The 25,543-nt window shown below is 60.0% G+C and overlaps 3 protein-coding genes across 7 annotated transcripts; 1 reads left to right on the top strand and 2 right to left on the bottom strand.

Annotated features, from left to right (window-relative positions):
* Positions 1–658: 658 nt before the first annotated feature.
* Positions 659–11,239, bottom strand: THBS3 (thrombospondin 3). Of its 3 annotated transcripts, XM_006734788.3 has the most exons (23): positions 10,397–11,239; positions 9,162–9,368; positions 8,368–8,624; positions 8,153–8,255; positions 7,329–7,355; positions 7,034–7,116; positions 6,891–6,942; positions 6,617–6,765; positions 6,209–6,349; positions 5,960–6,037; positions 5,447–5,599; positions 5,161–5,271; positions 4,834–4,941; positions 4,405–4,564; positions 4,041–4,159; positions 3,863–3,915; positions 3,410–3,603; positions 3,067–3,245; positions 2,909–2,957; positions 2,543–2,739; positions 2,132–2,304; positions 1,060–1,199; positions 659–969 (listed from the first exon to the last, which is right to left on the bottom strand). In XM_006734788.3, the coding sequence occupies exons 1-23, from the start codon at positions 10,473–10,475 to the stop codon at positions 911–913; spliced, it is 2,871 nt and encodes a 956-aa protein (XP_006734851.1). In that variant the 5' UTR covers positions 10,476–11,239; the 3' UTR covers positions 659–910. The 3 variants fall into 3 exon arrangements, with proteins under 3 accessions (XP_006734851.1, XP_081681617.1, XP_081681616.1); XM_081825491.1 differs by lacking the exon at positions 7,034–7,116 and having other exon boundaries at positions 6,898–6,942; XM_081825490.1 differs by lacking the exons at positions 7,329–7,355; positions 8,153–8,255; positions 8,368–8,624; positions 9,162–9,368; positions 10,397–11,239 and having other exon boundaries at positions 6,898–6,942; positions 7,034–7,097.
* A 488-nt stretch (positions 11,240–11,727) lies between these two features.
* On the top strand, positions 11,728–16,244 carry MTX1 (metaxin 1). 2 transcript variants are annotated; one of them, XM_006734787.2, is made up of 8 exons: positions 11,728–11,870; positions 12,849–12,918; positions 13,040–13,119; positions 14,579–14,671; positions 14,842–15,024; positions 15,152–15,228; positions 15,649–15,803; positions 15,906–16,244. In XM_006734787.2, exons 1-8 carry the CDS (start codon positions 11,790–11,792, stop codon positions 16,118–16,120), a joined length of 954 nt encoding a protein of 317 aa, XP_006734850.2. In that variant the 5' UTR covers positions 11,728–11,789; the 3' UTR covers positions 16,121–16,244. The 2 variants fall into 2 exon arrangements, with proteins under 2 accessions (XP_006734850.2, XP_081681621.1); XM_081825495.1 differs by having other exon boundaries at positions 15,618–15,803.
* A 349-nt stretch (positions 16,245–16,593) lies between these two features.
* On the bottom strand, positions 16,594–20,930 carry GBA1 (glucosylceramidase beta 1). 2 transcript variants are annotated; one of them, XM_081825493.1, is made up of 11 exons: positions 20,765–20,930; positions 20,337–20,424; positions 19,897–20,121; positions 19,628–19,774; positions 19,186–19,319; positions 18,797–18,969; positions 18,324–18,561; positions 17,778–18,002; positions 17,243–17,406; positions 16,857–16,973; positions 16,594–16,755 (listed from the first exon to the last, which is right to left on the bottom strand). In XM_081825493.1, the coding sequence occupies exons 1-11, from the start codon at positions 20,789–20,791 to the stop codon at positions 16,650–16,652; spliced, it is 1,644 nt and encodes a 547-aa protein (XP_081681619.1). In that variant the 5' UTR covers positions 20,792–20,930; the 3' UTR covers positions 16,594–16,649. The 2 variants fall into 2 exon arrangements, with proteins under 2 accessions (XP_081681619.1, XP_081681620.1); XM_081825494.1 differs by having other exon boundaries at positions 19,897–20,088.
* Between the last annotated feature and the right edge of the window lie 4,613 nt (positions 20,931–25,543).

Here is a 25,543-nt window from a genome sequence, read left to right as displayed (position 1 = left end):
CGCGTCACCATGGCGACGGCTCCGCGCCACGCACTCCGAGTATTTAAAGAGCAAGCGCGCGCAACGGCTGGGTGTCGGAAAGCGGCTTTCCGGGCCACCGCGGTCTCCCCTCCTGGCACCCCCCCACACACCGTCCGCTCCCCCCTCGTCCAGGCGCCAAGTCTCTGGCATCCAGGGTGGACCCAACTCCCCGGCGCGACTCCGGTTCTGGGGCTGGTCCGGCTGCAGGCGGTGCGGAGCGGGATCCCGGGCCCCGGGCGGGCGGGAGGGACGGGACGCGGTGCAGTGTTGTTCCTTCCCCCGCCAATATTGCACTCGTCCCGGCCTCCGGCCCCCCCGGCCCCCCGGCCTCCCCCTCGCCCCGAGCGGGCCAGCTCCAGCCCTCCTCTCGATCGGGACGACCTAAGATAGACTGGAGTGTCGCCGCTGCCACCGTGAGTAAGTGGGGCTGGGAGGACTTTAGCCATCTTCAGACTAGCCCCTCATCCTTCACCTACCCCAATCCAGCACCTTCCCTCCTCCACCTGGCCCCACACACAGCCAAACTTCTGTAGATCTCCAGCTTTCATCCTACCAGCCCCCTTCCTCACCCCCTCAGGTTCCTTCCTGCTCCCCACACTATCCCAGAAAATCCCTAAAATAAGCAACATGCACTAGCTTAGAAAACCACTGGAACTTTATGGCAATGTGGTGTTATCTTTCCTGGGGTTAGTGCCTGAGAAAAATATCCCTTGAAAGCTTCCCAACTCCTGAACAGTGGGGTCCCACCCCTCTGGGGCTAAACTCCTGTGGGTGCCAGAGGGGGGTCTGTGTTTGGCTGAGCTGCTGCAGATTAGACCCCAGCGTCTCCAGGATGGACCCCAAGGCCAGAGGGTCTAAAATCAGGATTCTGAATCCGGTGGCCGCCTCTTCACACTCTTCCCTGGAGCAGCTGCCTCCGGAACGGCTCAAAATCCTCGGGCACTGTGTCTGAGGAGGCAGAAATGATGACGGTCAGAAGATAGGACTCTCCCACGAGGGCGTCGGAAAGGTCAGGCTGATCTCAGTCTGGAGTCTCACCATTGCATCGGTATTGGAGATTGGACCAAATGATGTTTTCCTGGGAGAAGCAGAATACACCAAGACGCCCTCCCCGCATGGCTGTGTCAATGATCACCCCAGAATCCGCCACTAGCTGAGGACCCTCATAGAGCTTCACCCTGTCCAGGATAGGTGTCCATGGTGCTAGGATGCCAGTGGGCACTGGGCCATCAAGCCCAGGCCCCTGCTCATCCCCAACCCCCCTGGAGCTCACCGGGCCAGAGGGAGAGAACGGAAGGAGGGAGAGGGAAGAAGGAAAGGGGAGGGACACGGGTGCTCTTCTCAGGCCTGGGGCCCCTGCCTCTTTGTCCGCCCCCTTTGCATCTCAAAGCACCAGCCACATTCCAAGCGAGGATTGGGTTGCCATGACAATGAGCACAAAGGGCTGGGGGGTGAAGTCACCCGCTTCCCAGGCTCTAGTCCACCCTCCCTCATCCCCTGCCCTGGCACCCTGCAGCCCCAGGCACCTTAAAGGGGAACCAACCCAAGTCCGTGGACCCTGGGCTCTTGCATTTCCCCTCCCTTCCCTGTCATCCCCACCAACTAGGAAATGCACAGGGGTGCACACAGCACTGAACTGAGAAGTCTTAGCCCTGCTACTAAGAAGTGTGCAGTCTAGGCGTCGGTTTACTCTTCTGCAAATGACGACACCTTCCGGGTCAGACACCGTGATGGGGCGGCTTCTGGGATGTACCACTGAAGGGGCTGGATGTGATGGGCCTCTCCAAAGACTGGCCTGTGGTTTAGAGGCTCCCAGAGAGGCCCTCACTTTACAGAGGGGAAAACAGAGCTCGGACGAGGAAGGACTCGCCCGACATCACCTATGGGTCCTAGGTCGCACCAGCACCAGGGCCCAGGCTGCCTGAGGCGGAGAGCAGGGCTGAGGTGGGACGTGTGCGGCGGGAGGGGAGAGGGAGAAGTGGTCCCGGTCCCAGCCCATGGCACCGAGGAGTGGAGCAGAGGGGAGCAGAGGGGCCGTCACTGGTGAGTCCCAGCTAAAGGTGAGCGGAGCCTGGCCCGGGTCCCTCAGAAGGGCTCGCCCCTCCCTCACCGGATGTAGCCGACTTGAGGCCGGTGCAGCAGCTGCCAGCGGTAGGAGGTCTTGTCACGCCAGCCCACGTTTCGTGGGTCGGTCCACAGCAGTCGCACCTGATCAGGGGTGTGGCCAGTATGCCACAGGGCATTCCGGAGGTGCTCACCTGGGCCGGACACTGACGTCACTGCCTGGAGGGTATTGGCAAAGATGTTGGATCACCCACAGGACCCAGACAGCAGGCTGGGAAGTGCAGGTGGAGAAGGAAGGCAAGGTGGGCGGGAGAGCGTTCTGGAGTCCCGGGGAGCCAACCTCCAGGCCAGGCGGCTGAGAAAGAGGCTCCCCACTCAGGCAGTGGAGAAGCCCTGGGGCCAGCTCAGGGAGGCTTTGGGGAAGGGCCCTGGACTGGGGCTCCGGGCAGCCGCAGACCTTGAGCTGCAGCCCCGGCTGAGCAACAGCCCGGAAAGGTGTGGCCTGCCAGTAGGTCTGCTCCGTCTGCTTCCACATGACCACGTAGAACCGGCCGCTGTCTTGATAGCTGAAGAGAAAGCCTGCGTAGTCATCATCAGTCACCGTGTTCACGTGGAAGGTGCCTTCAAAGTCCACACCATTGAAGGCTGTATATCCTGGGGGGCAGGTGGGGTCAAGGTCAGGGCAGCAAAGCCACCATTGGCCCACGGCAGACTCAGGGTGGGAAGGGATGCCTGTGACATGTATGGCCAGCTTGGCCCCCACCCTCTGACCCTGTGGGATTCCTCCATGTGGAAAGGATCAAACTGGGTGCCCCATACATACCAACTGCCAGGCCGGGGTCACTGTTCATGGTCTGAACGATTTCCATGCCCTGGGGGTGTGCAGTGAAGAGGAAAGCCCTGTTCCGGGTACGCGGCCCCACCTGGGCCCCACCTGGTAGTCTGGTCTGATAGCACCTGCCCAGCCCACTGCCCAAGTACCTGGTTGAGCACGACCCAGTTTGGATCAATCTGAGCATCACCCTCAGGATCCAAGACGACAGTCTGATAGGCCCGGAAATCTGTGAGGGTCACCTCTGCACTCTCGGGGCACACGTCCAGGGGGTCGACCACTGCGTCATTGTCAAAGTCATCCTCACACACATCCCCAACACCATTGCCTGGGCAGAGCGGGGCCAGGTGCTCAGGAAGGCCTGGCCGTGGCCTCCAGACAAGACTACCCCCCGTCGGGCTTTGTCTTCCTGGCTTCTCCCCAGCAGCACCTGCCTCCTCTCCCTGGGCAGGGCCCCCTCCAGTGCAATCCTTTGTGGGACCCCAGCCTCACCGTCTGAGTCCTTCTGATTGGGATTGGGTACCAGGCGACAGTTATCAGGACCAGGAGGCACGTAGTCTGGGACCCCGTCATTGTCATCGTCCCCATCACACTCGTCTCCAAGTCCGTCATTGTCTGAGTCCAGCTGGGAGCTGTTTGGCAGCTGTGGGCAGTTGTCCTTGGTGTCCTGATGTCCATCCCCATCGCTGCCCAGAACAGGCACCAAGTAAAGGCTCTAAAAGTACCACATCCATCCCCTCTCTTCTGCTCAGAAGTCTGGGCTGTGCCCTGCAGTCAGCCAGGTGAGGCGAACGTCCAGCAGCAGGAGTGGAGGCTAGACTAGGGGAGTGACTTCCTGCTCAACAGTAGTGGAGAATCAAAGCTTAACCGTACAGGAAACAGAGAATGTACTGCAGGAAAGTAAAGGAACCCCGGTAGGACCGTCCGTCTCTTGGCCCGCCCTACCTGTCCTCGTTGGTGTCACAGACATCCCCTACCAGGTCGCTGTCTGCATCTGTCTGAGAGAGGGGGGCCGTTCTCACCATCTCTTGATAACTGAAGACGATGGCCGGACGCTTCCCATGGGAAGGGCTGGGGCCTCACCCCCAGGCCCTCCCGCTCCCTGCCCTCCCCACCCCTGTACCTGCGTAGGATTGCTCATCTCAGGACAGCTATCACAGGCATCTCCCACCCCGTCCTCATCCCTGTCTGTCTGCAGGGGGTTGGGGACTTTAGGGCAATTGTCCAGTCCATTGGGGATGCCTGCAAGACGTGCACAAGCCTGTCGGTAAAGCGGGTGGTGCTCTTCCGGAGCTCATCTCCCACGAGGACAGCTGGGTGGGGACTCCGCCCGCGCCCTCTGGCCTGCTCCTGCCCCCTGCCTCACATTCCCAGGGCCCTCTGCCCACCCAGGCCTCCCCCTGCGGCCGTCAGACTGCCCAACTGCCCTTCCTTCCCACCGGCACCCAAATCCACACGGGCCTCCCAGTCCCCAGCCCCAGCGGCACCGTCCCCATCCACATCGTTGTCACACGCGTCCCCTTCCCCGTTGCCGTCCGTGTCCTTCTGGTCATTGTTGGGAACGTTGGGGCAGTTGTCACAGGCATCCCCGAATGAATCTGTATCAGAGTTTTGCTGGTCCTTGTTGGGGAAGAGCCGGCAGTTGTCCTGAGGTGAGAGGAAGAGTCAGGCCTCCCTTGCACCCCTGGCCACCTAGCCCTCACCTCGTCCCGTGCCCGTGTCTGCAGTCACCACGACGTGCCGGCCCGCCCACCCGCCCTCCACGGAATCCACCTTGTCCTGGCACAGGGTTTATGCCTCCCTAACTGAGCACTGAGGTCCTGCAGAGCCGCCAGGGACCAAGGGGGGACAGGGTTATGGGACAAGGCGTGGAGGGGAGCAGAGGAGCTGAAAGGGACAGGACTGCCAAGAGCCACCTCGACATTCTTGATCCCATCCCCATCGGCATCATCATCACACTGGTCCCCCACGCCATCGTTATCAGCATCTTCCTGCCCAGAGTTGGGTGTCAAAAGGCAATTGTCCTAAAGGTCAGGGGAGGAAGAGGCAGGATGGGTTGTGCCCTGCCCCAGCCTGCGTGCTCACCACTGCCCGCCTGCCCCAGGCTGCCCCCCCCCGCCCCAGCCTGGGCACCCACCCCTGCCCCAGCCTGCCCCCCCTGCCCCGCCCCAGCCTGGGCTACCCACCCCAGCCTAGGCGCTCACCCCTGCCCCAGCCTGCCTGCCTGCCCGCCTGCCCCACACCTGCTTGCAGTGTTTGTTGTTGTCCATGCACGGCAGGGCCTGGTCCGGGTAGCCATCGATGTCTGTGTCGGTCCCACACACATTCCCATTCCCGGCCCAGCCCACGTTACACTGGGCAACGGGAAGGGTAGGAATGAGGGCCAGGGCCGTCTCCTCACACCCCAGCCTTTTCCTGCTCCAGCCCCCATTCTCACCAACCAGTTTCTGGGCCCCTTCCCATGTGGGCCCCCATCCCAGGCCCTAAGCGGAGTCTCCCCTTCCCCCCCAAGCCCCAGGCCTAGCTCACCGCGCAGGACACTGCCCCGTTGCGTTCAAAGAGACAGTGCGCATGGACGTGGCAGGGGCTGTGGGCTGGGCTGTGGCAGGTGCGGGCTGGGAGGCAGCCCTGGCTCTGGTTGCCTAGGAAGCCCAGGCGACAGGGGCCACACTTGAAGGAGCCCTAAGAACAGGGAAGCAGTGTCTCAGGGAGGAGGGTCAGCCCGCCGGGCACCCCGGACCGGGGCTGTCCTGCCCGAGGGGTGCAGAGTGGGCACTCCCAGCCTGAAGCCAGCTAGGGCAGTCATCGCCTTTGGGCTCTCCTGGCAGCCTTTTGAGGTGTATCTCAGCCCCAGTTTTCAAGTGAGGACTGACCCCTCAGGAGACCTGCTGACGGTCACAGTAAGAAGCAGAACCAGGATTCCAAACCAGTGTGTGCCACGTCTGTGTGGCCTGCCCTAGGGAAGGAGGAGGGGGAGCAGCAGACCTGAAGCGGGGTTCGCACACCCCAGCACTCCCGACACACTCCGGGCACTCGGCTCACCACAGTATTGGTGCAGATGGAGTTTGGGTCACAGCCACCATTGTTCCCATCATTGCACTCGTCCACGTCATGGCAGACCTGAAGGGGCAGACTCTAGGTAGGACCGGACCTACAGCGGGTCTCCTCCAGCAAAGCCAGCGCACCAGCCTGGAGCCCCAGCCCATTGATCACAAGGACCCCGTGTCCAGCCCGTTAGCCCCCGGTCCCCACAAGGCCAGGAACTCGTCTCCATGCTCCACTCGACCTGACCTGTTTGCTGGCGCGGGCATAGTCGATGCCCACACCGGACACCCGGGTGCCTCTGTAGCCGCGAGGACAGGCTTCACAGTGGAAGCCGGGCACAGTGTTGATGCAGCTGGCCCCAGGGAAGCAAGGGTCAGTGTGAGCACACTGCGGGACGAAGGAGGGAGTGGTCAGGCCCTTGCCTGTGCTCTCCCTACCTGGCCTCACTGCCCTCCCCCCCGCCCCGGGCCTCCACATGGCCCTCCCCCCACGTGGCCCTCCGGCCTGCGCCACGACCCTCGTGCCCTCCTTCCTCACCTCCTTTCCTGTCTCCCAACGTCCTAAAGCCCGGGCTCCTCTCACCCTGGCTGACACCCACCCCACCTCCTTGGCCTCTCCTCACTCTCCGTGCCCTCGCAGGCTACCCTCCCCCACCTCATTGACGTCCGCGCAGTGGGTGCCGTTGCCCTGCAGGCCGGGGGGGCAGGGCCCGCAGCGGTAGCCGGGGTACTCGTACACTTCCATGCAGTCCACGCCTCGGAAGCAGGGGTTGGGGCTGCAGTGGGAACGCTGCTCGTGGAAGCCTGAGGGGTGGGCACGGTCAGAGCCACCCAGAGGTGGCCGTGCCAATCCCCGGAAGTGGAGCCCAAAGCCACGGGGTGGGGACCACGGGGATGCCACCTGGCGCCCACCCCCCTCTCCCACTCACCGCACACCTGACACTCCATGATGGTGTTCCGGATCAGAGACATTTCCTTCACCTGGGGGACAGAAGAACGGGGGCAGCCAGCTCCTCGCACCCACCACCCCATCCCAGAGCCAGTGCCGCCCCCTCCACCAGCGTGCTCAAACCTGGTCTCGGATATCATCGCGCAGCTCCACCAGGATCTGGTTGAAGAGAGTGAGCTGGGTGACCAGCGCCTTGGTCTGCTCACCTGCCAGAGCCCCGGGTGCAGAGAAGCTCAGACCTGGGCCACAGCCCTGGTCCCTCTTTGTGGTAGTAAGCCAATTCCTGCCCCTGCTGCGCACCCTGCCTTTAAACCCCACCCCTCTCCTGGCCAAAGAGGACTTTGTTTCAGGCCGCTGCCCAAGCCCTGGACCTCCTCCCCAGCCTCTCGCCCCTCCCCCCTCCTTGTGGCCTGCTCACCTAGGATGGAGTGGAGTGCGTTGGTCACTGGAGAGGAGAAAACACAGAGGGTAGAGACGTGAAGAGGGCCAGGCCGGTGAGGAGGAGGAAGGAAAAGAGGGGCAGGAACAAAGGCCTAGAGGAGTCTTGGAAGAAGGACGGGCAGTTGGATGGTAGGAGGGCAGAGGTGACGGGCAGGCAGCACCAGCTCTCCCCACTGGGTGAGGGACCCTCCAAGGGGGTTGCCTCACAGTCAAAACCCAGATCCTCCTGGTTCCCAGGCCTAGAAGCAGCAGAAGGGATCCAAGTGAGAGGTGACCCAGAGCAGGGCCAGGCCCCCAGTCCGCTCCATTTCCGCTCCAGCCCCCCTACCAAGCTTCTGGGAGAAGTGGGCATTTTATTTAGGTAAGAACCTCTGAACATCCTTGTCAGAGACACCAGGCAGATGGACAATGCTCAGACTGCTGGTAGGTGACAGCCTCCAACGAAAGCTAAGAAAGACCCAAGACCCTTCCCTGGGTCACCAAGACCAAGCAGTTAACTTTCTCACCCCCACACGGAGTGCTTGGGAGTTCTATTCTTCTCCTCCATCGCTCTATTTTCCCAGCCACCATGGGAGGCGGGGCCACCTGAACAGGGAGACTTTTCGAGCCACGCCTCCTGGGATGGCTGTATCTTTTGGAGATCACAGAGCCAGAGGCAAAGGAGATTGGGGGTGACAGGGTCAGAAGCCCCAGAAAATGAGTGAGCCAAAGGAATGAGCGTTAAGGGGGAAGACAAGGAGATGAGAATCAACAAAGACCACAGGAAGTGATCTGGGGTCCAGAACGTCAGCTCCGTGTTACCTGCACTGTGGATGGACTCGTCCCCCTGGAAGGGACACTCACTCAGGGCTCCCACCCGGGCCATGGACCCGCCCAGAATCATTTTCATAGATTCCACGAAGCCCTGGGTGGGGGGGACAGGAGCAGAGTAGGGTGGGAAAATCCATCAGCTCCTCCTCCCCCTGCTGCTGCAAAATGCATCTGCAGGAACTCGGGGGCCCTCCCTCCCTGCTCACCTGCATCCTCAAATACGCTTTCTGTCCAGTCCGGATCTCCAGCCCGTCGACCTCCGCTGGAGGAATGGGGGCCAGCGCAGGGAGGCCAGCATGCTGGTCTCCCAGTTTGCAGTCCACATAGAGCTGCAGGGCAGGGCTGGGTCGGGCGGGGCCGCGGAGCCGCAGGAGAGCCGTGTGTGTGCGACCGTCGGCCAGGCCTGCTTGCTGGAGGCTCACCGCATGCCCTCTGCTGTCCTCTCGCTGGTACCGCACCAGGACTGCCCGGGAGGGGAGGTCAGTACGGGCCCTGCCCCCCGCCCCGTCTCCCAGCTGAGCCTCGAGCCAACTCTTCTGGACGGCATGCCCATCAGCCCCTAGTCAGCTATGTATCTCTCGCCACCTTGTATGTGATGGGCACACAACAGACGCTTTTCAGACCGGTTCAGAGACAAGGACGTCCTTAGTCTTCAGTCACTCTGTCCCCTGCTAGGGTGGCAGCTGGTTCTGTACCCACTGGACTGCCGGGGATCTGAGGGGCTGCTGAATGCCCTTGCTGGGACACGTAGACATGCCTCTCCCTCCCCCAGGCAGCCCCAAGTACAAAACCCCCTCCCTACAAGTATTAGGCCTCACTCTCTTGTTTGGGTACCTGGCCTCCTGAGGCACCTCCTAAGCACCCCATTCCAGGCGCCCCTGGTGCCTGAGCACAGCCGGATGGGTCCATGGGCCCCCACGGAGCCCAAGGAGAATTAAGAGGGATATGGGAGTGGGGACGAGGGATCATCGCTGCAGGAAAGGAGATGCCCACCAGTCACCTTTGTTAATTTTGCCCACAACTGAGGCCTCCAGCCATCGTGTGTTGTCCTGGCGAGAGTAGAGGCCAAAGAGGACCCCACCCTGCTTGGGGGGCAGGCGGAAGGTGGACAAGAGGTAGATGTCTCCAGCAGTGAGCAGGGCTGCCCGGATCTTCTCTGCTACAGCTGTCATCTGCCGAGACTCGCCCACAGTCAGCAGGTCAATCACTGGCCAGGCAAGGATTACCAAGGTCAGAGAGAGGGGTCAAATGCCAAGGCCTGCCCTTTCCGCTGAGCCCTCAGGGGCGGAGCATCCTTCATCACTACCCCCTACCCCCGCCCCCAGGCAGCGTTAGTCTCCTTCTTGAAATTCAATCCTTGCTGCTATCAGAAGACAAGGCTTTGTGCCTTCCTTTCCCTCAATATTGCCTACTGCCACCCTCTGGAACCCGAAGGCCTGAGCCTCTCGGAAATACGGAAACAGCGCCCGGCACAACTGAGATGCGCCCACCAGGTGGCGCAAGGGAGCCACTGTGCTGATCCCACGCAGAAGTAGCACCTGGTGCCCACAGCGCAGAAATGGAAAAGCAGTTTCTCTTTACGGGGCTGGTTTGGCTCATTCCACACCCGAACGCCCCTCCTCCCATCCTGGGGGCTCAGCACACACACTCTGGATGAGAAGAGCTGCCCACTGAGGGCTCCGACCCTCGTACTGTCTGCCTCTCCCCCACGGGAAGGTAGGACCCAGCTCCTCTGCCTCCCGTGTCCTGGCCAGTCTGTGGTTTCCCCTCCAGCCAGTAATGAATCCGTGCCTCTGTCATCTGCTCCAGCTACCTCTCCCACACCCACAGGCCCATCCCACAGCCAGACCTCCGGGAGAGCCCAGACCTCTCGGTCCCCACCCCCACCCTGTCCTGGGGCAGCCAGGAGCCCAGCGGGCGAAGAAGCCCACCTTTGCACTGCTCTCCCAGATCCTGGGCTGCCTGCGGATGCTCAGACACCAAGCCAGCCGGGGCAGCCCTAGCATCCAGCTCCTGAGTCCTCTGCCCCGGCCTCACGCTGACCCTGGCCAGTTCCTACTCACCCACCACCCTCTGGTGTTCACTCCTCCGTCTGTGGCCCTAATTTCACCAATTCTTCCCTCCTGGTCAATTTCAGGACTCTCCCCTGGCCCACATGTTGCCTGCTACTCGGCTGGGGGCAAACGGGGAGGAGGCCCGGCGGGGCGGGGTCTAAGAGGATGGAGACAGGCTTACCCTGCAGGTCCTGACTGGCAGATGCGAAAGTGCAAAGGAGGAGAAGAGCCAGGGCCCCTCGAAGTTCCTGCGTCTCCATGCCGCTCAGCTAGCTCACTACCCCTGGCGGGCAGGCGGCTGGGAGGGGAAAAGGCTAGGCGGAGAGAGCAGGAGCGGGGGGCGGAGGGACTGCAAGGGGGAGGTGAGGGGGGGGGCCATCAGGCGGGTGAGGGGGGGCTGAAACAAAGAGCTGCCGATCAGCCCGGAGGCATCCCCAGCCCTGGGAACCAGAGGCACTGGGGAAGAGTCTGGAGGCCTCCCCGCCTCCTGCCTCTCCCTAACGGTCCTCCCTCCCAGGTGCCTCCCTCCCTGCTGGCATCTCGCTGCTGGGGGCCACTACCGAACGCTACTGTTTCCTGTAAGTCACAGTCGGGGAAGGCAGGAACCCCAGGCAGGGGCAGTGCCAGACAGTGGGCATTATTCCACAACTGGCATCAGAGGATGCCAAGGGAGTGGTGGAAACTAGCTTGCTATCGTGCCCAGGGGATGCCCACATGGCTTGAACTTCGCTGCTCTGACGAAGCAAGTGCTCTTTATTAGGGTGGGGGTCCCCTGACACGTGCCTCATTCCTGGGAAAACGGGGAGGCCTCTGCTAGGAACTGGAGGGCCAGCCTAACACAGCGGTCAGTGAAGGGGTTGGACGGAAGGAATCGGGAACGAGGAAAGGGCCAGCAGGGCCGGGAGTAAACCAGGGGACAGGCAAGGGGCCGGGGCCAAACAGGGAACACATGGGGTACTGGCGGGCAGGCCGTGACCCGGATGAAGCGGAGGGGCGCCTCGGTTCCCGTTACCCCGGCAACGGCCCGCGAGCCCCACCCCCTCCCCCCATCCAGGCCCCAGCCCGACCCGGCTCCGGCCGCCGCCGCCCCTGTTTTGTTTCCATGGCGACAGGCGGCGCGGGGCGGGCTCCAAACATAACGCGCTGTGGAAAACATGCGGCTCGGGGGACCCCCCCGCGGCCTCTGCTCCGGGCCGAGCCCCGCGGGGCCCGGGCGCAGCCCAGGCCGCGTGCAGGGCTGCGAGAAACCCCAGAGCCGGCCCGGGCGCACAAGACCCGCTTCGCCGGGACCCGCCGCGCCCTCGGGGGTCCGGGGCTCCCCGCAGCCAGGGCGCCCAGCCTCCGCGAGGAGGGCCCGGCCGAGAACCCTTCCCCCCTTCGGGACCCGCCTCTGGAGCCGGCGGCGACCACCCTCCCCAGAAGCCCTCGGCTCCGCCCCGCGCCGCCCCGCCCCGCCTCGGAGCTCGCTCCGGCCCCCGCCTCCGGCGGCCCGAGGGGCGGGGCGGGTGGAGGGGGCCGCGCGGGGCCGGGCGGAAGCGCGAGGGGAGGTGCTTCCGGGACAGAGGGCGGGCAAGATGGCGGCGCCCATGGAGCTGTTCTGCTGGTCGGGGGGCTGGGGGCTACCGTCAGTGGATCTGGACAGCCTGGCCGTGCTGGTGAGGGGTGGCGCCACTGCCCTCTGCTGCGCTCTGGAGGAATTGGGGGGGGGGACCGAACTGGCCGATCGTCCGAATTTTGCCAGGGCGCCTCAGCGCGGGAGCACTGGGGGAAACTGAGGCAATCAAAGACTGTGCCTAGCCCATATGGGCTCAGTGCCCTATGGCTTAACAGCCTAGGTTTCGTGCAGCCACAGCAAGAGGCCTGGTTGGGGGTTCAGGAAATGGGTCGTAAGTCCTTGCTCATCCACTTACTGGCTATGTGACCTTGGGGCGATCCCTTCTCGTCTCTGAGCGCTGTTTCTTCATCTGGGGTTTACTGAGCCTGGACGACCTCCGGGCTCTCGGGCTTGGCATTCCTGTCTTCTCAGCCTCCCTTTCCTCCTCCTCCTCCTCACTGAGCAGCATTTACTGAGCTTATTTATTGAACCAAAAGGCTTACCGCCAGGCTCTGTGGAAGGAGCTTTGCAGTCAGAAAGACTAGTTCACTTCATTCATTCATTCATCCTTCATTTAATAAGCACGTATCAGGCCTCTTCCAAGTACCGCACATTGGCACGCAAAGATGAGTAAGACTTAGTTTCTCCCCTGCAGTTGTTTGCAGAACGGCAGACATGTTAGCAAATGAAAGTAATGTGTTCAGGTGCTAAGGTTTAAGTAGGAACAGGCCACAGAGACTCCCAGAGAAGGACATGGTCAGTGCTTTCAAGGAAGGGGAGGTACTGGTTGGGAGGAACTTAGGAGGCTATGTGTACATCAGGTAGATGGCAGGAGAGGGGACGGAGGGGAGGCTTTGAGTGGCAGACCTGGCCACACTCTCTGAGCCCTGTGTTGCCCATTGTGAAATGGCAACCATAACGCCCACCTCTTCTTCTGTGAGGCAGGTACTAAGCGTAGCACAAAAGGAATTCAATAGATGTTACTTCTCTTCCTGATCCCCTCTGGGGGCCTCTCTGCCTTCTGCTTCCTTCCCTGCAGACCTATGCCAGATTTACTGGTGCCCCACTCAAGGTGCACAAGATCACCAACCCCTGGCAGAGCCCTTCAGGTACCCCATGTTCCTGGGGGGGTGAGGAAGGGGTGGAGCAGGAGACGGACAGGAATGTGGTGTAAATCCATATGGATAGGCAGCTAAGGGTCTGGTGGGCGTCCTTTTTTCTCAATGTCAGGAACTCTGCCTGCCCTCCGGACCAGTCATGGAGAGGTCATCTCGGTACCACACAAGATCATCACCCACCTTCGAAAAGAGGTAGGTGGCTCGGGAAGGAGGGCTGCCAGTGAGAGTGGTTCAGTCATTTCAGTGCAACACACCTTTATTGATAAATGTCGAGCTAGATGCAGGAGACCCAGAGCTTCAAGGAACACGTAGTCCGATGGGAGAGACACACCCAGAGCTGCTGAGAGCAGTAAAGCACTAGGCCAGGCATGAAGCTGGGGAGCTGGGGAGGCATCTCGAGGCACAGTGCCTTTTGCCTGCTGGGCAGGGAGGGAGAGGTGAACGGGCTGACGACACAGGGAAGGGAAAGGAGGGCAGAAGAGAACATCTGGCTCAGACGAGGCCCTCAAAGGTGGCTCCTGTCCTTCTCACAGGACTAGGTTGGGCTGGATATGGGGCTTAGGATGGACAAGGCTTCAAGCCAGCGTGGGGAAGTGGAGGGAGTATTACAAGAGAACTAGGGATACCTTGACTATGCTCTTCCCTCTGTCCTTGACTGTGTGACCTTGGGCAAGTTCCTTCACCTCTCAGAGCTTTAAGTTCCTTGTTTGTGAAAGGAGGGGGCTTAGGATCTTCCCAATGGCTCCTCATTCATGGGAACACTTGTCAGAAGCGGGGCCTCTTCTTCATTTCTGCTTTCCGAAGGGTGAAGGAGCTGGGGAGTTCAGTGGAGGCTTGGGAGGCATGGAGAGAGGGGATCCAGGTAGAATGCAAAGTTCCTGGCAGGGACTGGGCCACTGCCCTGATTCCTTATGTATGAGCACAGCTTTTGCAGTTTCCAGAGTGTTCTCCTAACACAGCCACATTGAGAGAAAATTCTACAGGGGAGAATCTGAGGCTCAGAGAGATTTTTTTTTTTAAGGATCATGTTCCAGAGGTTATGTGGGGACAAAACTTGCTCAGGATGTGGAGAGGGTTGCTGAGGACCAGACACTGGAGCCTACAAAGGTGTGGCAGGCTGAGAGCTGGGGTACGGTTAGAATGTGTGTGGTGGCGCCCGGGCCATGGAATGAAATAGAAGAAATAGCCCTGGGCATTGAGAGAACAAGCCAAGGGGCCCTGGGCATGAGGAAGGCGTCGCCTAGTTCCTGGGGCATGGACTGAGGCCCACACGGCATCTGAGCTCCGCTCTGCCAGCCGTGTGGTGCCTGGACTGGGGAAGGTCCTGTTAGAAAGTCGCCGTCAGCAGGCATATGCTGCCAGCTTTCTGTGGAGGCTCCGGGAGCTGCTCCTGGTTTGCGGCTGGGCCTGCCTTTCTCCCCGCAGTGGGCGCCCGACCTTGATGGCCAGCAGGCTCCGAGGCCCAGGCTTTCCGCCAACAGCAACAGGCTACTGAACGGGCCCAGGCAAGGGGGCCTCAGCAGGAAAAGCTGCTTGCTCTACCTCTGCTACACTCAGAGGCTGTGATGGGAGCAGGAGACAGGATGCCTGCCTCCTTGGGGACGTGCCCTGGAGCCTCCCGGTGTCCGCCTCACGGGCATCTCCTCCACAGAAGTACAACGCTGATTATGATCTGTCAGCCCGGCAAGGGGCAGACACGTTGGCCTTCATGTCTCTGCTGGAGGAGAAGCTGCTCCCGGTGCTGGTGAGTGCGCCCAGACCTCCCAGCGTTCGTGGCCAGTAAGCGGGGGGGGGGGGGGGGTGTCATGGACACACTCACACACACGGAGGCCAGGGGCAGCACAGAGGCCCACCCTAAGTCAGGCAGCTGCACTGGCTCAGACCTGCTTCCTCCTTCCTACCTCCCCAATCCAGATACATACTTTTTGGGTAGACACCAAGAACTATGTGGAAGTGACCCGGAAGTGGTATGCGGAGGCCATGCCCTTTCCCCTGAACTTCTTCCTTCCCGGCCGCATGCAGCGGCAGTTCATGGAGCGGCTGCAGCTGCTGGGCGGGAAGCACAGGCCTGAGAACGAGGAAGAGCTGGAGAAGGAGGTACCTCTGGGGCAGGGGGCTGCTGTAGGAGAGGAGCCCCAAAGACGATGGTCAGGAATGGGGCTGCCCGGGCCGGGAGGTGGCTCTGTTCCCGCAGCCGCGAGCCTGCCTTGTGTCCTCCCTACAGCTGTACCAAGAGGCTCGGGAATGCCTGACCCTGCTCTCCCAGCGCCTGGGCTCTCAGAAGTTCTTCTTCGGAGATGCGTGAGTCTGTCTCCAGGGGAAAGATAGGTGGTTTGGGAGAAGATACGGGTTCAGGTGTCGCCGCAGGGACTGGGGTGGCTCAGGCGCCGGACGAGAGGTCCTTGGGACAGACACTGGGCCTGATGACAGTGGGGCTGTGTGTGAGGTGGGAGGGCTGCCAGGCACAGGGGGGGCCTGCAGGGCTGCGGGGCGCTCAATGTGCCCTTTATGCAGCCCCGGGATAGAGTCCCATTCAGGGCCAGGCTGGCGCTGCCTGGGGAGCCCTCCCCACGCCAGGTCCAGAACCGGGTGTCCTCTCCTCCCCTGGGGGCCCTCCGCTGCCAGAGCCCACCTCCCACCTCCCAGGGCCCGCTCTTCCTCCCACTCTGTCCCCACCCCTTCTGCCACAGTCTCTCCTCCTGCCCTCTCTCTCTGCTCCAGCCCCGCCTCCCTGGACGCCTTTGTCTTCAGCTACTTGGCCCTGCTGCTGCAGGCCAAGCTGCCCAGCGGGAAGCTGCAGGCCCACCTGCGGGGGCTGCAGAACCTCTGCGCCTACTGCACACACATCCTCAGCCTCTACTTCCCCTGGGATGGAGGTAAGGGGCAGACGGGGGAAGGGGTGGGCACCAGCCCTGGGGAAAGTGGGCAGGAGTCCAGGAACTAGCCCCCCACCCCCACCTTCCTTCCTTGTCCCTCAGCTGAGGTGCCACCCCCACACCAGACACCAGTGGGCCCGGAGACTGAGGAGGAACCGTACCGGCGCCGGAACCAGATCCTCTCTGTGCTGGCAGGCCTGGCAGCCATGGCGGGCTACGCCTTGCTCAGTGGCATTGTCTCTATCCAACGGGCAACGCCTGCTCGGGCCCCGGGCGCACGGTCCCTGAGCATGGCTGAGGAGGATGAAGAGGAGTGACTTGCCCTCACGCCCCCGGGACTGAGTTTTCTACTGTCGTACATTCCAGAGGCCCCCGTGTTGCCCCATTGCCAGTACGGCTGGAAGTGGGGTGCCGCTCCCGTAATAAACCTGTCCACGCTGACTGGAATCCGACACTCTCTTCCTTAAGGGGCCACCGTCCTTCCTGGCCGCGGTGCAGGGGGCCGTGTGGGGCCCGGCCTCCCTCACGTCCTCCTTTCCTCAGCCGCCCCCCACCCCCAGCTTGTGTTTGTCCAGACGGTGAGCTCACCCTGGGCCCCAGCCCAGTTTCCACGGAGCCGGCACACAGCATGGGGGTGGGGCCGCCGGGGCTGCCCTGTCCTCTCCCGAGGGGCCTCCAGCCCCCGGCCCCAGCCAGGGGGAGAGTGACTCACCCAAACCGCTGCTCCCCGGCTTACGTCACCTACGCTCCCCCCGGCCCCCCTAGAGCCTCCTCAGCCACACACAGCACGTGAGCCGACTCTGTCCCTTTAATGCCCACGCCGAGCCCGGGCCCGGGCCCGGGCCGTCACTGGCGACGCCACAGGTAGGTGTGGATGGAGTAGCCCGGGGACAGCGTCTCCACGAAGCCCACGCCAGGGTCCTCGATGGTGAGAGGCACGTCCTCGGGGGAGCTGGCGAAGGCGGGGAGGAGAGGCTGAGCACCCGGCCTGCCGAGGCCGCCGTCCGGCCCCCGCCGTCCGGCCCCCCCCGCCCCCGGCCCTGCCGCCCTCACCGGTTGAGCACCACCACGACCGCAGAGCCGTCGGGACGGGTCAGGGCCACGGCGTCCAAGCCGTTCTTCTCGCTGGCCAGCAGCCCCACTCTCCGGGAGCCCTCCGGAATGAACTTGCTGAGGTGGGAACAGGCGCGGTCAGGCCGGGGCCCGCTCCCTTCTCACTCAGCTGAGAAGTCACTGTCCCCCTGGCCACCCCCAGGGCCCCGGCCAAAGCTGCGCCCTCACTTCCCATCCCCAGCGTCCGCTGACGCACCTGCTCACTTCCTGCCGGGGGGTGGGGGGCCACGGTGCCTCCCCCCGGTGCCCACCCCCCAGGGGGTGCTGTAGGCCCATGCACGAGATGCCAGGCCTGGTGTGGGCCAGGGGGCCCACCCTCCACTCACCTGAAGTGGCCGAGGTGATAGAACATGGGCTGCTTGTAAAACGTGTCTTTGGTGATGTCGACGATGATGGGGCTGTCCACGAAGTTGCGCACCCAGTTGGGCCCCCCTTCCAGGTTCAGGGCGAGGTTCCAGTCGGTCCAGCCAGCCACATGGTAGAGGAGATTCTGCGGTGGGAGCAGAGCAGAAACAAAGGCTCCACACAGGGTCCCCAGACAATGTCGTTACGGGTTGTGTGAGGAAGACAGGTGACAGGGGTGCCCCGCCCCGTGATGGGTGCTCTATACCCTCAGTACTCGGCGGGGGGGGGGGCGGAGGTGGGGGCGGGGTGGTGAGGATGGAAGCATCGGAAGAGAAGCTGAGAAACTGAGGCAGGTGGGGTGTGCCCGTCTGGGAGGGAAGGCGTGATAGGGAATCGCGAGGTCCCAGAACTTGCCCCACAGAGCAAGTCAGCAGGGGACGGTTGGCGAAGAGGCCTTCCCTTGCTGAGACCAAGAGGGCCTGCGGTGGTGTGCCCGGCGGGGGGCTGGGGGCTCACCGTGATGATGCTGTGGCTGTACTGGACCCCTCGGTCCCAGGAGCCCAGGCGTACACTCTGCTCCCAGAACTTGGAGCCCACGCAGGCCTCGGAGGCGAAGAGCATGGTGTTGGGGAACAGGCGGTGTGTCTCCCCCAGGGTGGCTTTGGCTGGAGCCAGGAAGTCCAGGTACCAGTGTACGGCAATGCCACAGACGTACTTAGCTGCATCCGGGTCCGCCAGCACCTTTACCGGGAAGGGCAGAGAGGGGACAGGGGCCACTGAACCTGGGCCCTGCACAGAAGGTTCTGGAAGTAGCACCAGGCCCTGAGAAATGGGCAGTGCGCTGCAGGCAACTAGAGGGGCTTCAGGTGACAACCCTGGGGACCCCTGGGGCCCTGGAGATCCAGAGGAGGTCAGCACCCCAGGGGAGCCACCTGGGCACCTGGCTCTAGGCCAGGGAATTCTGGGAACCAAGAGTTGGGGCAGGGAAGCCACTCTGGGCGCCAGCCACCTGGATGCCAGATTTGGGGGTCACCGGGATACTCCTGGAGGCCCTGGCCTTACCACCTGGGCCCAGTGAGGCAGCAGCAAGCGCTGGTCATCCAGGATGAGCAGACAGATGTCGTGGTGCATACTGTTGGCAAGGGCAGGACCCAGGTCCCGGGCGATGAAGTCTCGCTGGTGTTCGGGGGTGAAGCCCAGGCACTGGAAGGGGTACCCACTGAGCAGCCCTGCAGAGGGCTCGTTCTCCGCCGTCACTGCCCAGAACCGTAAGTTGTGCTCTGCATAGGCATCCAGGAACCTGGCAGGGCAAAGGGTGTGAGCGAGCCCGGCCAAGAAAAGGGACCAAGACCCTGGGGGAACAGGAGGCCCATCAAGGGGGGGAAAACTGACAGGCCAAGTCTGAAAGGCCCAGAAGGTAGAAAGGTGGTCTGAGGAGTCCAGTCTGGGGGTGGCCAAGGTCCAGGGGTGGGGCAGAGACGAGGGTGTCCAAGAGGGGAGCTGGTCCAGACCCCATGGCCTTGCAGCTCCCTTACTTCACAAAGTATCTGGCCCAGGTCTGGTGGTAGAGATCCCCGGGCCGACCCTTGAGTGACCCCTTCCCATTCACGGCCCCGTTGGTCTTCATCCACGTGGGTGATGTCCAGGGACTGGCGAACAGCGACACGGGGCGCCGGGCCAGCTCCAGGGCTTGGTGAATCAGGGGTATCTGGAGACCGTGCAGGTGAGGAGAGAGATTCCCAGAGCTGGAATACGGACAGACTGGCCCGACCAGTGCATCAGGCCTAGCCGTCGGCCCCCGCCCTGCGCCCCCCCACCCCAGAACACAACAGAGCCGGGGGCAGGTTCCGCGTCTCTCCGCAGACTGCTCCGGCCTGAGCCTTCTCAGCCGGCAGGCAATGACTCCGCCAGGCCGAGTGCCCACCTTGAGCTTGACGTCCTCCTCAGGGAGGCTGAAGCCGCGTAACTCAAAGTCGTCAGGGGTATCATCGTACGTGTAGGTGCGGACGGAGAAGTCACAGCTGGCCATGGGGACCCGGATGATGTTGTACTCGATTCCTGCAGGAAGGGAAGGCCAAGACAGGAGGGTCTGGGTCAGCAGGAGAGTGTGGGACCTGGCCTGCCCCCTGCCAGTCCTAAATGATGTCCAAGGCAAGCCAAAGGGAGCCTGGGCTCCGGGGCTGGGGCCTGCAGAGCCAGGCTTTCTGAGCCTCAGCATCCCTACGCACTCAGTGAGAGGTAGGCGGGACACTCTTACTTCACCGGGCATTGAGAGAGGACCCAAATGTCAGGGATGCGTGGAAGTCATGGTCAGCGGAAAGGTCGGGGTGCCAGTCACACTGTCATCTTGTCCCCCTTTTCCTCACCTTCTTCAGAGAAATAGGATTTGAGCAGCAAATCCCGGGCAGGGGGTGACAGGGCGAGGATGTTGAGAGCAGCCGCATCTGTCATGGCCCCTCCAAAGCCCTTCACTTTCTGGAACGTCTGGCCTGGCTGCAGGGTCAGCAGCAGCCCTGAGAACACGCACAGGGAACGAAGGGTCTCAGTGCGCAGGGAAGAAAGTCGTGGTGGTCACTGGCATGACAGCTCCGGGGGGGACCCCAGCCTGCCCTGGGGGCGGGGATGCCGTGGTCACCTGTGCCCGTGTGATTGGCCCGGATGGTCCCCAGGCTCTGCTCCATTCGGCGCCCGCTGCGCGTGCTCTCATACCGGCTGAAGGTGCCGGGGGCAGGCAGGGTCAGGGGCTCAAGAGAGTCGCAGTACGTGGCATTGCAGACACAGACCACTGAGCTGTAGCCAAAGCTTTTAGGGCTGCAGGGCCGGGCACCTGGGAGGGAAGGAGCACAAGCAGAGGCTAGGGCTACAGGACGAAGACAGAGAAGGGACACACAGGTCAGAAGGACAGACAACACGGATTTCAAAACTCCTCTCGCTGTGCCCCCATCCAAGCTTGGTCTCAGTCGCTCAGAAGGGTTTATTCCACACCCACTGGTGCTCCTGTATGCCAGAAGGGGACCAAGGACCATCAGGCAGACGGAGGCGGGGGGCTCCCTCCCCTCTCCGTGCCTCGCTTACCTGATGCCCACGATATTGCCTGAAGTAGAAGAAATCCCGGGAGGCTAGCAGCCATGATGCCTACCCTGCCCAGGGGCCGGGGACATTCCTGAGGACAGAATGACGACTGGCTAGAAGGCAAGCCCCTCTCCACGCCCGGCTGCCCTCCTGTGGGCTGGGTGCCCACAGCCTAGTCTTCCACCCTCCTTTAACAGGGCCAGAACAAGGCCCACAGACTGCTGGGTGCTGCCCACCCCAACCAGGACCCTTCTCCTCCCCTCTTCCCACCGCCTCTCCCTCCACCCCTCCCCTGCTCCATCTGCCCCTCCGTCGAAGAGCCATGATGGCCTGGGCTGGAGGAGACTGTCATTCATTGAATTCCAGGGTCCGGATGGCCAGGATTCCAGAAGCAGCGTGACAGGACCGATGGGGAGCCTGGGCCCACTCACCTCTCTGGGAGGACCTGAAAGCTCCATCACCAGGTGAGGGGACTGCAGGGTTCAAGCCTCGGAAGGATGGAGGATCCACTAAATAAAAACAGGGATGCAGGTACCGGCAGGAGCTATAGACCCCGAATTAGCCCTGCAGGTTGAATTCCGGCCGAATGGAGTGGATGGGTCATGTGACGACTATGGGCGGGTCACATGATACAGGAAGTGAGGCAACGGCAACCATACTTGTAAAGGGCGGCTCGCTTCCTCCTGGCTGTTGGCGATTGCTCATCCTGTGAAACTCTGGAAGGCGTGTGTGGATGACAACTTTTTTTTTTTTTTTTAAGATTTTATTTATTTATCTGAGAGAGAGAGAATGAGAGAGAGCACATGAGAGGGGTTAGGGTCAGAGGGAGAAGCAGACTCCCCGCCGAGCAGGGAGCCCGATGCGGGACTCGATCCCGGGACTCCAGGATCGTGACCTGAGCCGAAGGCAGTCGCTCAACCAACTGAGCCACCCAGGCGCCCCGTGGATGACAACTTTAGGAAGAATCTAGATCGAAGATCTGAGTGGACGGTTGGGTCGAGGCTCCTGAATCCCAGAGGATGGGAGCCACAGCAGGCACACTGCTTTCTTGACAAAAAAAATTTAAGTAATACCTAATAAAGATGGGGCGCCCGGCTGGCTCTGTCGGCTGAGTGTACGACTCTTGATCTCGGGGTCGTGAGTTCAAGCCCCATCTTGGGCACGGAGCTTACTTAAAAAGTAAAGGGGCGCCTGGGTGGCTCAGTTAGTTAAGCGACTGCCTTCGGCTCAGGTCATGATCCTGGAGTCCCGGGATCAAGTCCCGCATCGGGCTCCCTGCTCGTCGGGGAGTCTGCTTCTCCCTCTGACCCTCCCCCATCTCATGTTCTCTCTCTCTATCTCATTCTCTCTCTCAAATAAATAAATAAAATCTTTAAAAAAAAAGTGTCTTGCAAAAAAAAATAAGATAAATTTTAAAATTAAAAATAAAAGTAAAGTAATACTAATAAGGGTGATACTAAGAAAACAGGCTCAGCCCCAGAATACTGGGAGATGGCTAAGGTACAGTTTGCCCTCCAGAGGCTCTAGAGGCAGGGAAGTTGGACGCGTACATGGGTAGTTACAGATAAAGATGAGCTAACAGGTGTTCATGGTGGGAGTGACCCAGGAAGGCTTCATGGAGGAGAAGGGGCGGAAGAGCAGGGAGGAAGGGCCCTGGGCAGAGGGCCTGCACAGCTGGATGGAGGGAGTCATCAACATCGTGCCTCTTGGGACATGTTTTGTCATCAGATGAGGACTGTCATAACTGGTCTTCCTTTCCCGCAGAACAGGGAGGTTGTGAGTTTCAGAAACTGGAAAGTGTACACAGCTGTATCCTCAGTGGATGTGAGAAGGGGGTTGTCCATGATGATGGCTCCTGGACCACAGCACCTACGATTTAGCGGGAGGGACACGCACAGCTAGGACCTGACCAGCTGTAGCTCTTGGTGCCAATTGCTTATCTATAAAATGGAGGCAATACCACCCACACCCCAGGGTCACTCCTGGATCAATAAGATAAATACAGTGCCTGGAGCCTAGTAGGTGCTCAGGAACCACTTTTTGTGGTGTCTTTTCAGTTTAATTACTTCAATGAAGACTTTCCAGACACAGTCCAGGCAAAATTGATTCTTTCTTCTAGGTTCCTAGAACACTGAGCCTCGTCTCAGGGAGACAAGCCGGGTCTGAGTCCCAGCTCTGCCACGTACTGGGTGTTTGACCTTCAGTCAACGTCTTCATCACGCTGAGCCATATTCGTCGCACTCCTGATGTGCTGACCCCTGCGATTTCCCCAAATGTGGGAAACTCGACTGCATAATTTGTGGTAGCGGGGGACAGCGCCAAAGTGGTTCAAGAGAAATGGTTATGATCTTCTTGCGGCGGAGAGCTTTCCAGTGGTTTTTCCCCACACATTTTCAGTCTTGTTTGGGAGTAGTTTCGCCCCCCAAGAGAAGCAGTGAGTCTTTGCGTGTGGAGAACCTAGCTCGTAGCCCTTCTCCGTCCTCCTTTCCTGGCCGGGAGGACATCGACCCAGCTCCCTCTCTCAGGGCAGAAAGGGCATTGGCTTCGGCCCAGAGGAGGATGAGTAGAGTCCATGAGGTTTTCTAGAGTCTATTTAGAAGCAGCACGGGCAGGTGCTCAGGAGGGCAGGTGCCCGGGAGGACAGGTGGCGGTGCGGGGGGGGACAGGTGCCCGGGACAGGGTCTGGGCATCTGCGCCCCTCCCCCCAAGGCTGTGAAAAAAAGAAAGGGAGTGGCAACTCAATCTCACAGAATTGTTGAGAGCTCTAAGCACGATCATGTGTGTCTAGTGCACTGCTTGGCACCAAATATTGCAACAGGTGAGGTCTGTGTTTAATTCCGTGAAGGCACGTCTTACTCAGTCTATGCAGATGGCCAAGCACAGAGTGGGCAGGTGCCAAAGTGTTGAAATGAACTGAATCCTCGTCAGCAGGTCAGCACCCGCCCCACTCAGCTTCCTGCTTCTCCAGGAAGTGCTGCTCCTACAGAGGCCTTGCTGGGGGAGGGGCGGGCATAGACACCCGACACCTTAGGGCCCTCCGGTTCATTCATTCCACAGCAGGTGTTGAGCGTGGACTGCATCTGGCCCTGCCTGCCAGCTCGCTCGTAGCCGCAGAACCCCCGGCCCCGTCCTGTGTCACTGGGCAGGCACAGAGTTTGTAAGTCTGCTGTTTCTTGGTCTTAACCCTTCAGTTTGAATGTAAACATTCTCCAGCATGGGGGCGGCCGGCTGGCCCAGTGCCTGGAGAATGTGAGTCTTGATCTCAGGGTTGTGGGTTTGAGCCCCATGCTGAGTGTAGATTGCTTACAAAAATAAAAGTCCTAAAAAATTATTTTTCCAGCACAGACACCATCTCATCTTTCAGATTTCTCTCACAGTGTGATTTGCTCTTGAGGCTTTTATATTTGATTTTTTAAATAAAGTTGGTGGGACACCTGGCTGGCTCAGTCTGTATAGCGTGTGACTCTTGATCTCGGGGTCGTGGGTTCAAGCTGCATGATGGGTGTAGAGATTACTTAAAAAAAAGTAAATAAATAAAATAAATTAATAAACAAATAAATAAAACTGGTTATAATAAGAGCTAATATTTATGGAGTGCTTATTCTATGCTACTTTATGTTCGCGGTCTCATTTTGTTCTCACAAGGCAGATACTACGATTTTCCCCATCTTATTTATGTTTATTTTTTGGATTTTATTTACTTATTTAGTTTAGAGACAGAAAGAAGGGGAGTTGGGGGGGGCAACCAGCAGACTCCATGTTGAGCCCGGAGCCTGATGTGGGGCTTGATCCCACGATCCTGAGATCATGACCTGAGCCGAAATTCCAAGTCGGACACTTAATGGACTGAGCCACCCAGGCGCCCCTGTTTTCCCCATTTTAAAGATGAGGAACCTAAGACTCTGAAAGGTAATTAAATTGCCCAAAGTCCAGTGGCCATTCCGTGGTAGACACTGGATTCATGTCCAGAATCCCACGACACACACCACGTATTTCCTGAGCACCTCTGTGTGCTAGACGCCATGCTAGGTGCTGGTTATTTTCAAAAGCTGCGGTGCTCGCATTGCTTTAAGTCATCCCGTGTGTTCACGGCGTGTTCTTCTCACCCAAGTTGAAGCCCGTGTTGGCTGCTAATGCTGGCTATGTGGTAGCATCTCTGGATTCCTTTTTTCCAAAGGCAGGGGTCAAGGCCTGCAGCTTCCCAGTGAACCCACCTCGAGAATTCCCCGGGGGGCAAGGATGACTGACTCTCAGCTGGGAGGAGCAGCTCAGCTCCGCTCTCCATCCCGGGAGGTCTCAGCCCCAAAGCCCGAGCACTCCTCTCCATAACAAGTATTTCCTAACACACTTGTTCCTGTGCTGGAATGAATGTAAAGATAAGAGGACTTACTCATAGGGCGCCTGGGTGCCTCAGTCGGTGAAGCGTCTGCCTTCGGCTCAGGTCATGATCCCAGCGTCCTGGGATCGAGTCCCGCATCGAGTCCCTCATCAGGCTCCCTGCTCGGTGGGGAGTCTGCTTCTCCCTCTGCCTGCAGCTCCCCCTGCTTGTGTTCTCTCTCTTTCTCAAATAAGTAAATAAAATCTTTAAAAAAAGAGGACTCACTTATACACAAACTTTAAAAGAATCAATACAGTTACCTTAATTGGAATAAAAAGAAAGAATAATGGGACAAATTTTTATTATAAGATATGTTTTCAATAAGTAAATGTCTACACCCTGTCATCTAGAAGACATAATGTAGTCAGATCTTGTACTAACCTAAATGGAATAAGTTGGGATTTAATAGAAGCAAAAACAGACCACGAATTAATAAATAATTTATGTAATATATGTCATTTTCACAATATGTAATTATCATTGTGCTACAAAAATATGAAATATATGATAAATCAAAATGTTTAAGGTGGCGCCTGGCTGGCTCGGTTGGTGGAGCGTGCAACTCTTGATGTTGGGGCTGTAAGTTTGGACCCCACGTTGGGTGAAGAGATTACTTAAAAATAAAATCTTAAAAAAAAAAAAAAAAAGGAAGAGGATGCCTGGGGTGGCTCAGTGGTAAAGCATCTGCCTTTGGCTCAGGTCATGATCCCAGGGTCCTGGGATCGAGCCCTGCATCGGGCTCCCTGCCTGACGGGAAGCCTGCTTCTCCCTCTGCCTCTCCCCCTGCTTGTGCTCTCATCTCTCTCTGTGTCAGATACAAAGATTTTATTTA

The sequence above is a fragment of the Leptonychotes weddellii genome, chromosome 6 (genome assembly GCF_054177405.1).
Source record: "Leptonychotes weddellii isolate Sample4059 chromosome 6, ASM5417740v2, whole genome shotgun sequence".
NCBI lineage: Eukaryota > Metazoa > Chordata > Mammalia > Carnivora > Phocidae > Leptonychotes > Leptonychotes weddellii.
This window is presented reverse-complemented; position numbering and strand designations above follow the sequence as displayed.

Excerpts from the sequence above, each read along its gene's own strand:
- MTX1 (XM_006734787.2), top strand. The coding sequence starts at position 11,790 with ATGGCGGCGCCCATGGAGCTGTTCTGCTGGTCGGGGGGCTGGGGGCTA. Across the intron at positions 13,120-14,578 it reads TCACCCACCTTCGAAAAGAG|AAGTACAACGCTGATTATGA; the intron begins GTAGGTGGCTCG and ends TCTCCTCCACAG. Across the intron at positions 15,804-15,905 it reads CTACTTCCCCTGGGATGGAG|CTGAGGTGCCACCCCCACAC; the intron begins GTAAGGGGCAGA and ends CTTGTCCCTCAG.
- THBS3 (XM_006734788.3), bottom strand. The coding sequence starts at position 10,475 with ATGGAGACGCAGGAACTTCGAGGGGCCCTGGCTCTTCTCCTCCTTTGC. Across the intron at positions 4,160-4,404 it reads CAACGATGTGGATGGGGACG|GCATCCCCAATGGACTGGAC; the intron begins GTGCCGCTGGGG and ends CACGTCTTGCAG. Across the intron at positions 970-1,059 it reads TCTCCAATACCGATGCAATG|ACACAGTGCCCGAGGATTTT; the intron begins GTGAGACTCCAG and ends CTGCCTCCTCAG.
- GBA1 (XM_081825493.1), bottom strand. The coding sequence starts at position 20,791 with ATGGAGCTTTCAGGTCCTCCCAGAGAG. Across the intron at positions 20,122-20,336 it reads GGCAATATCGTGGGCATCAG|CCCTAGCCTCTGCTTGTGCT; the intron begins GTAAGCGAGGCA and ends TTCGTCCTGTAG. Across the intron at positions 19,775-19,896 it reads GGCCAATCACACGGGCACAG|GGCTGCTGCTGACCCTGCAG; the intron begins GTGACCACGGCA and ends GCGTGTTCTCAG.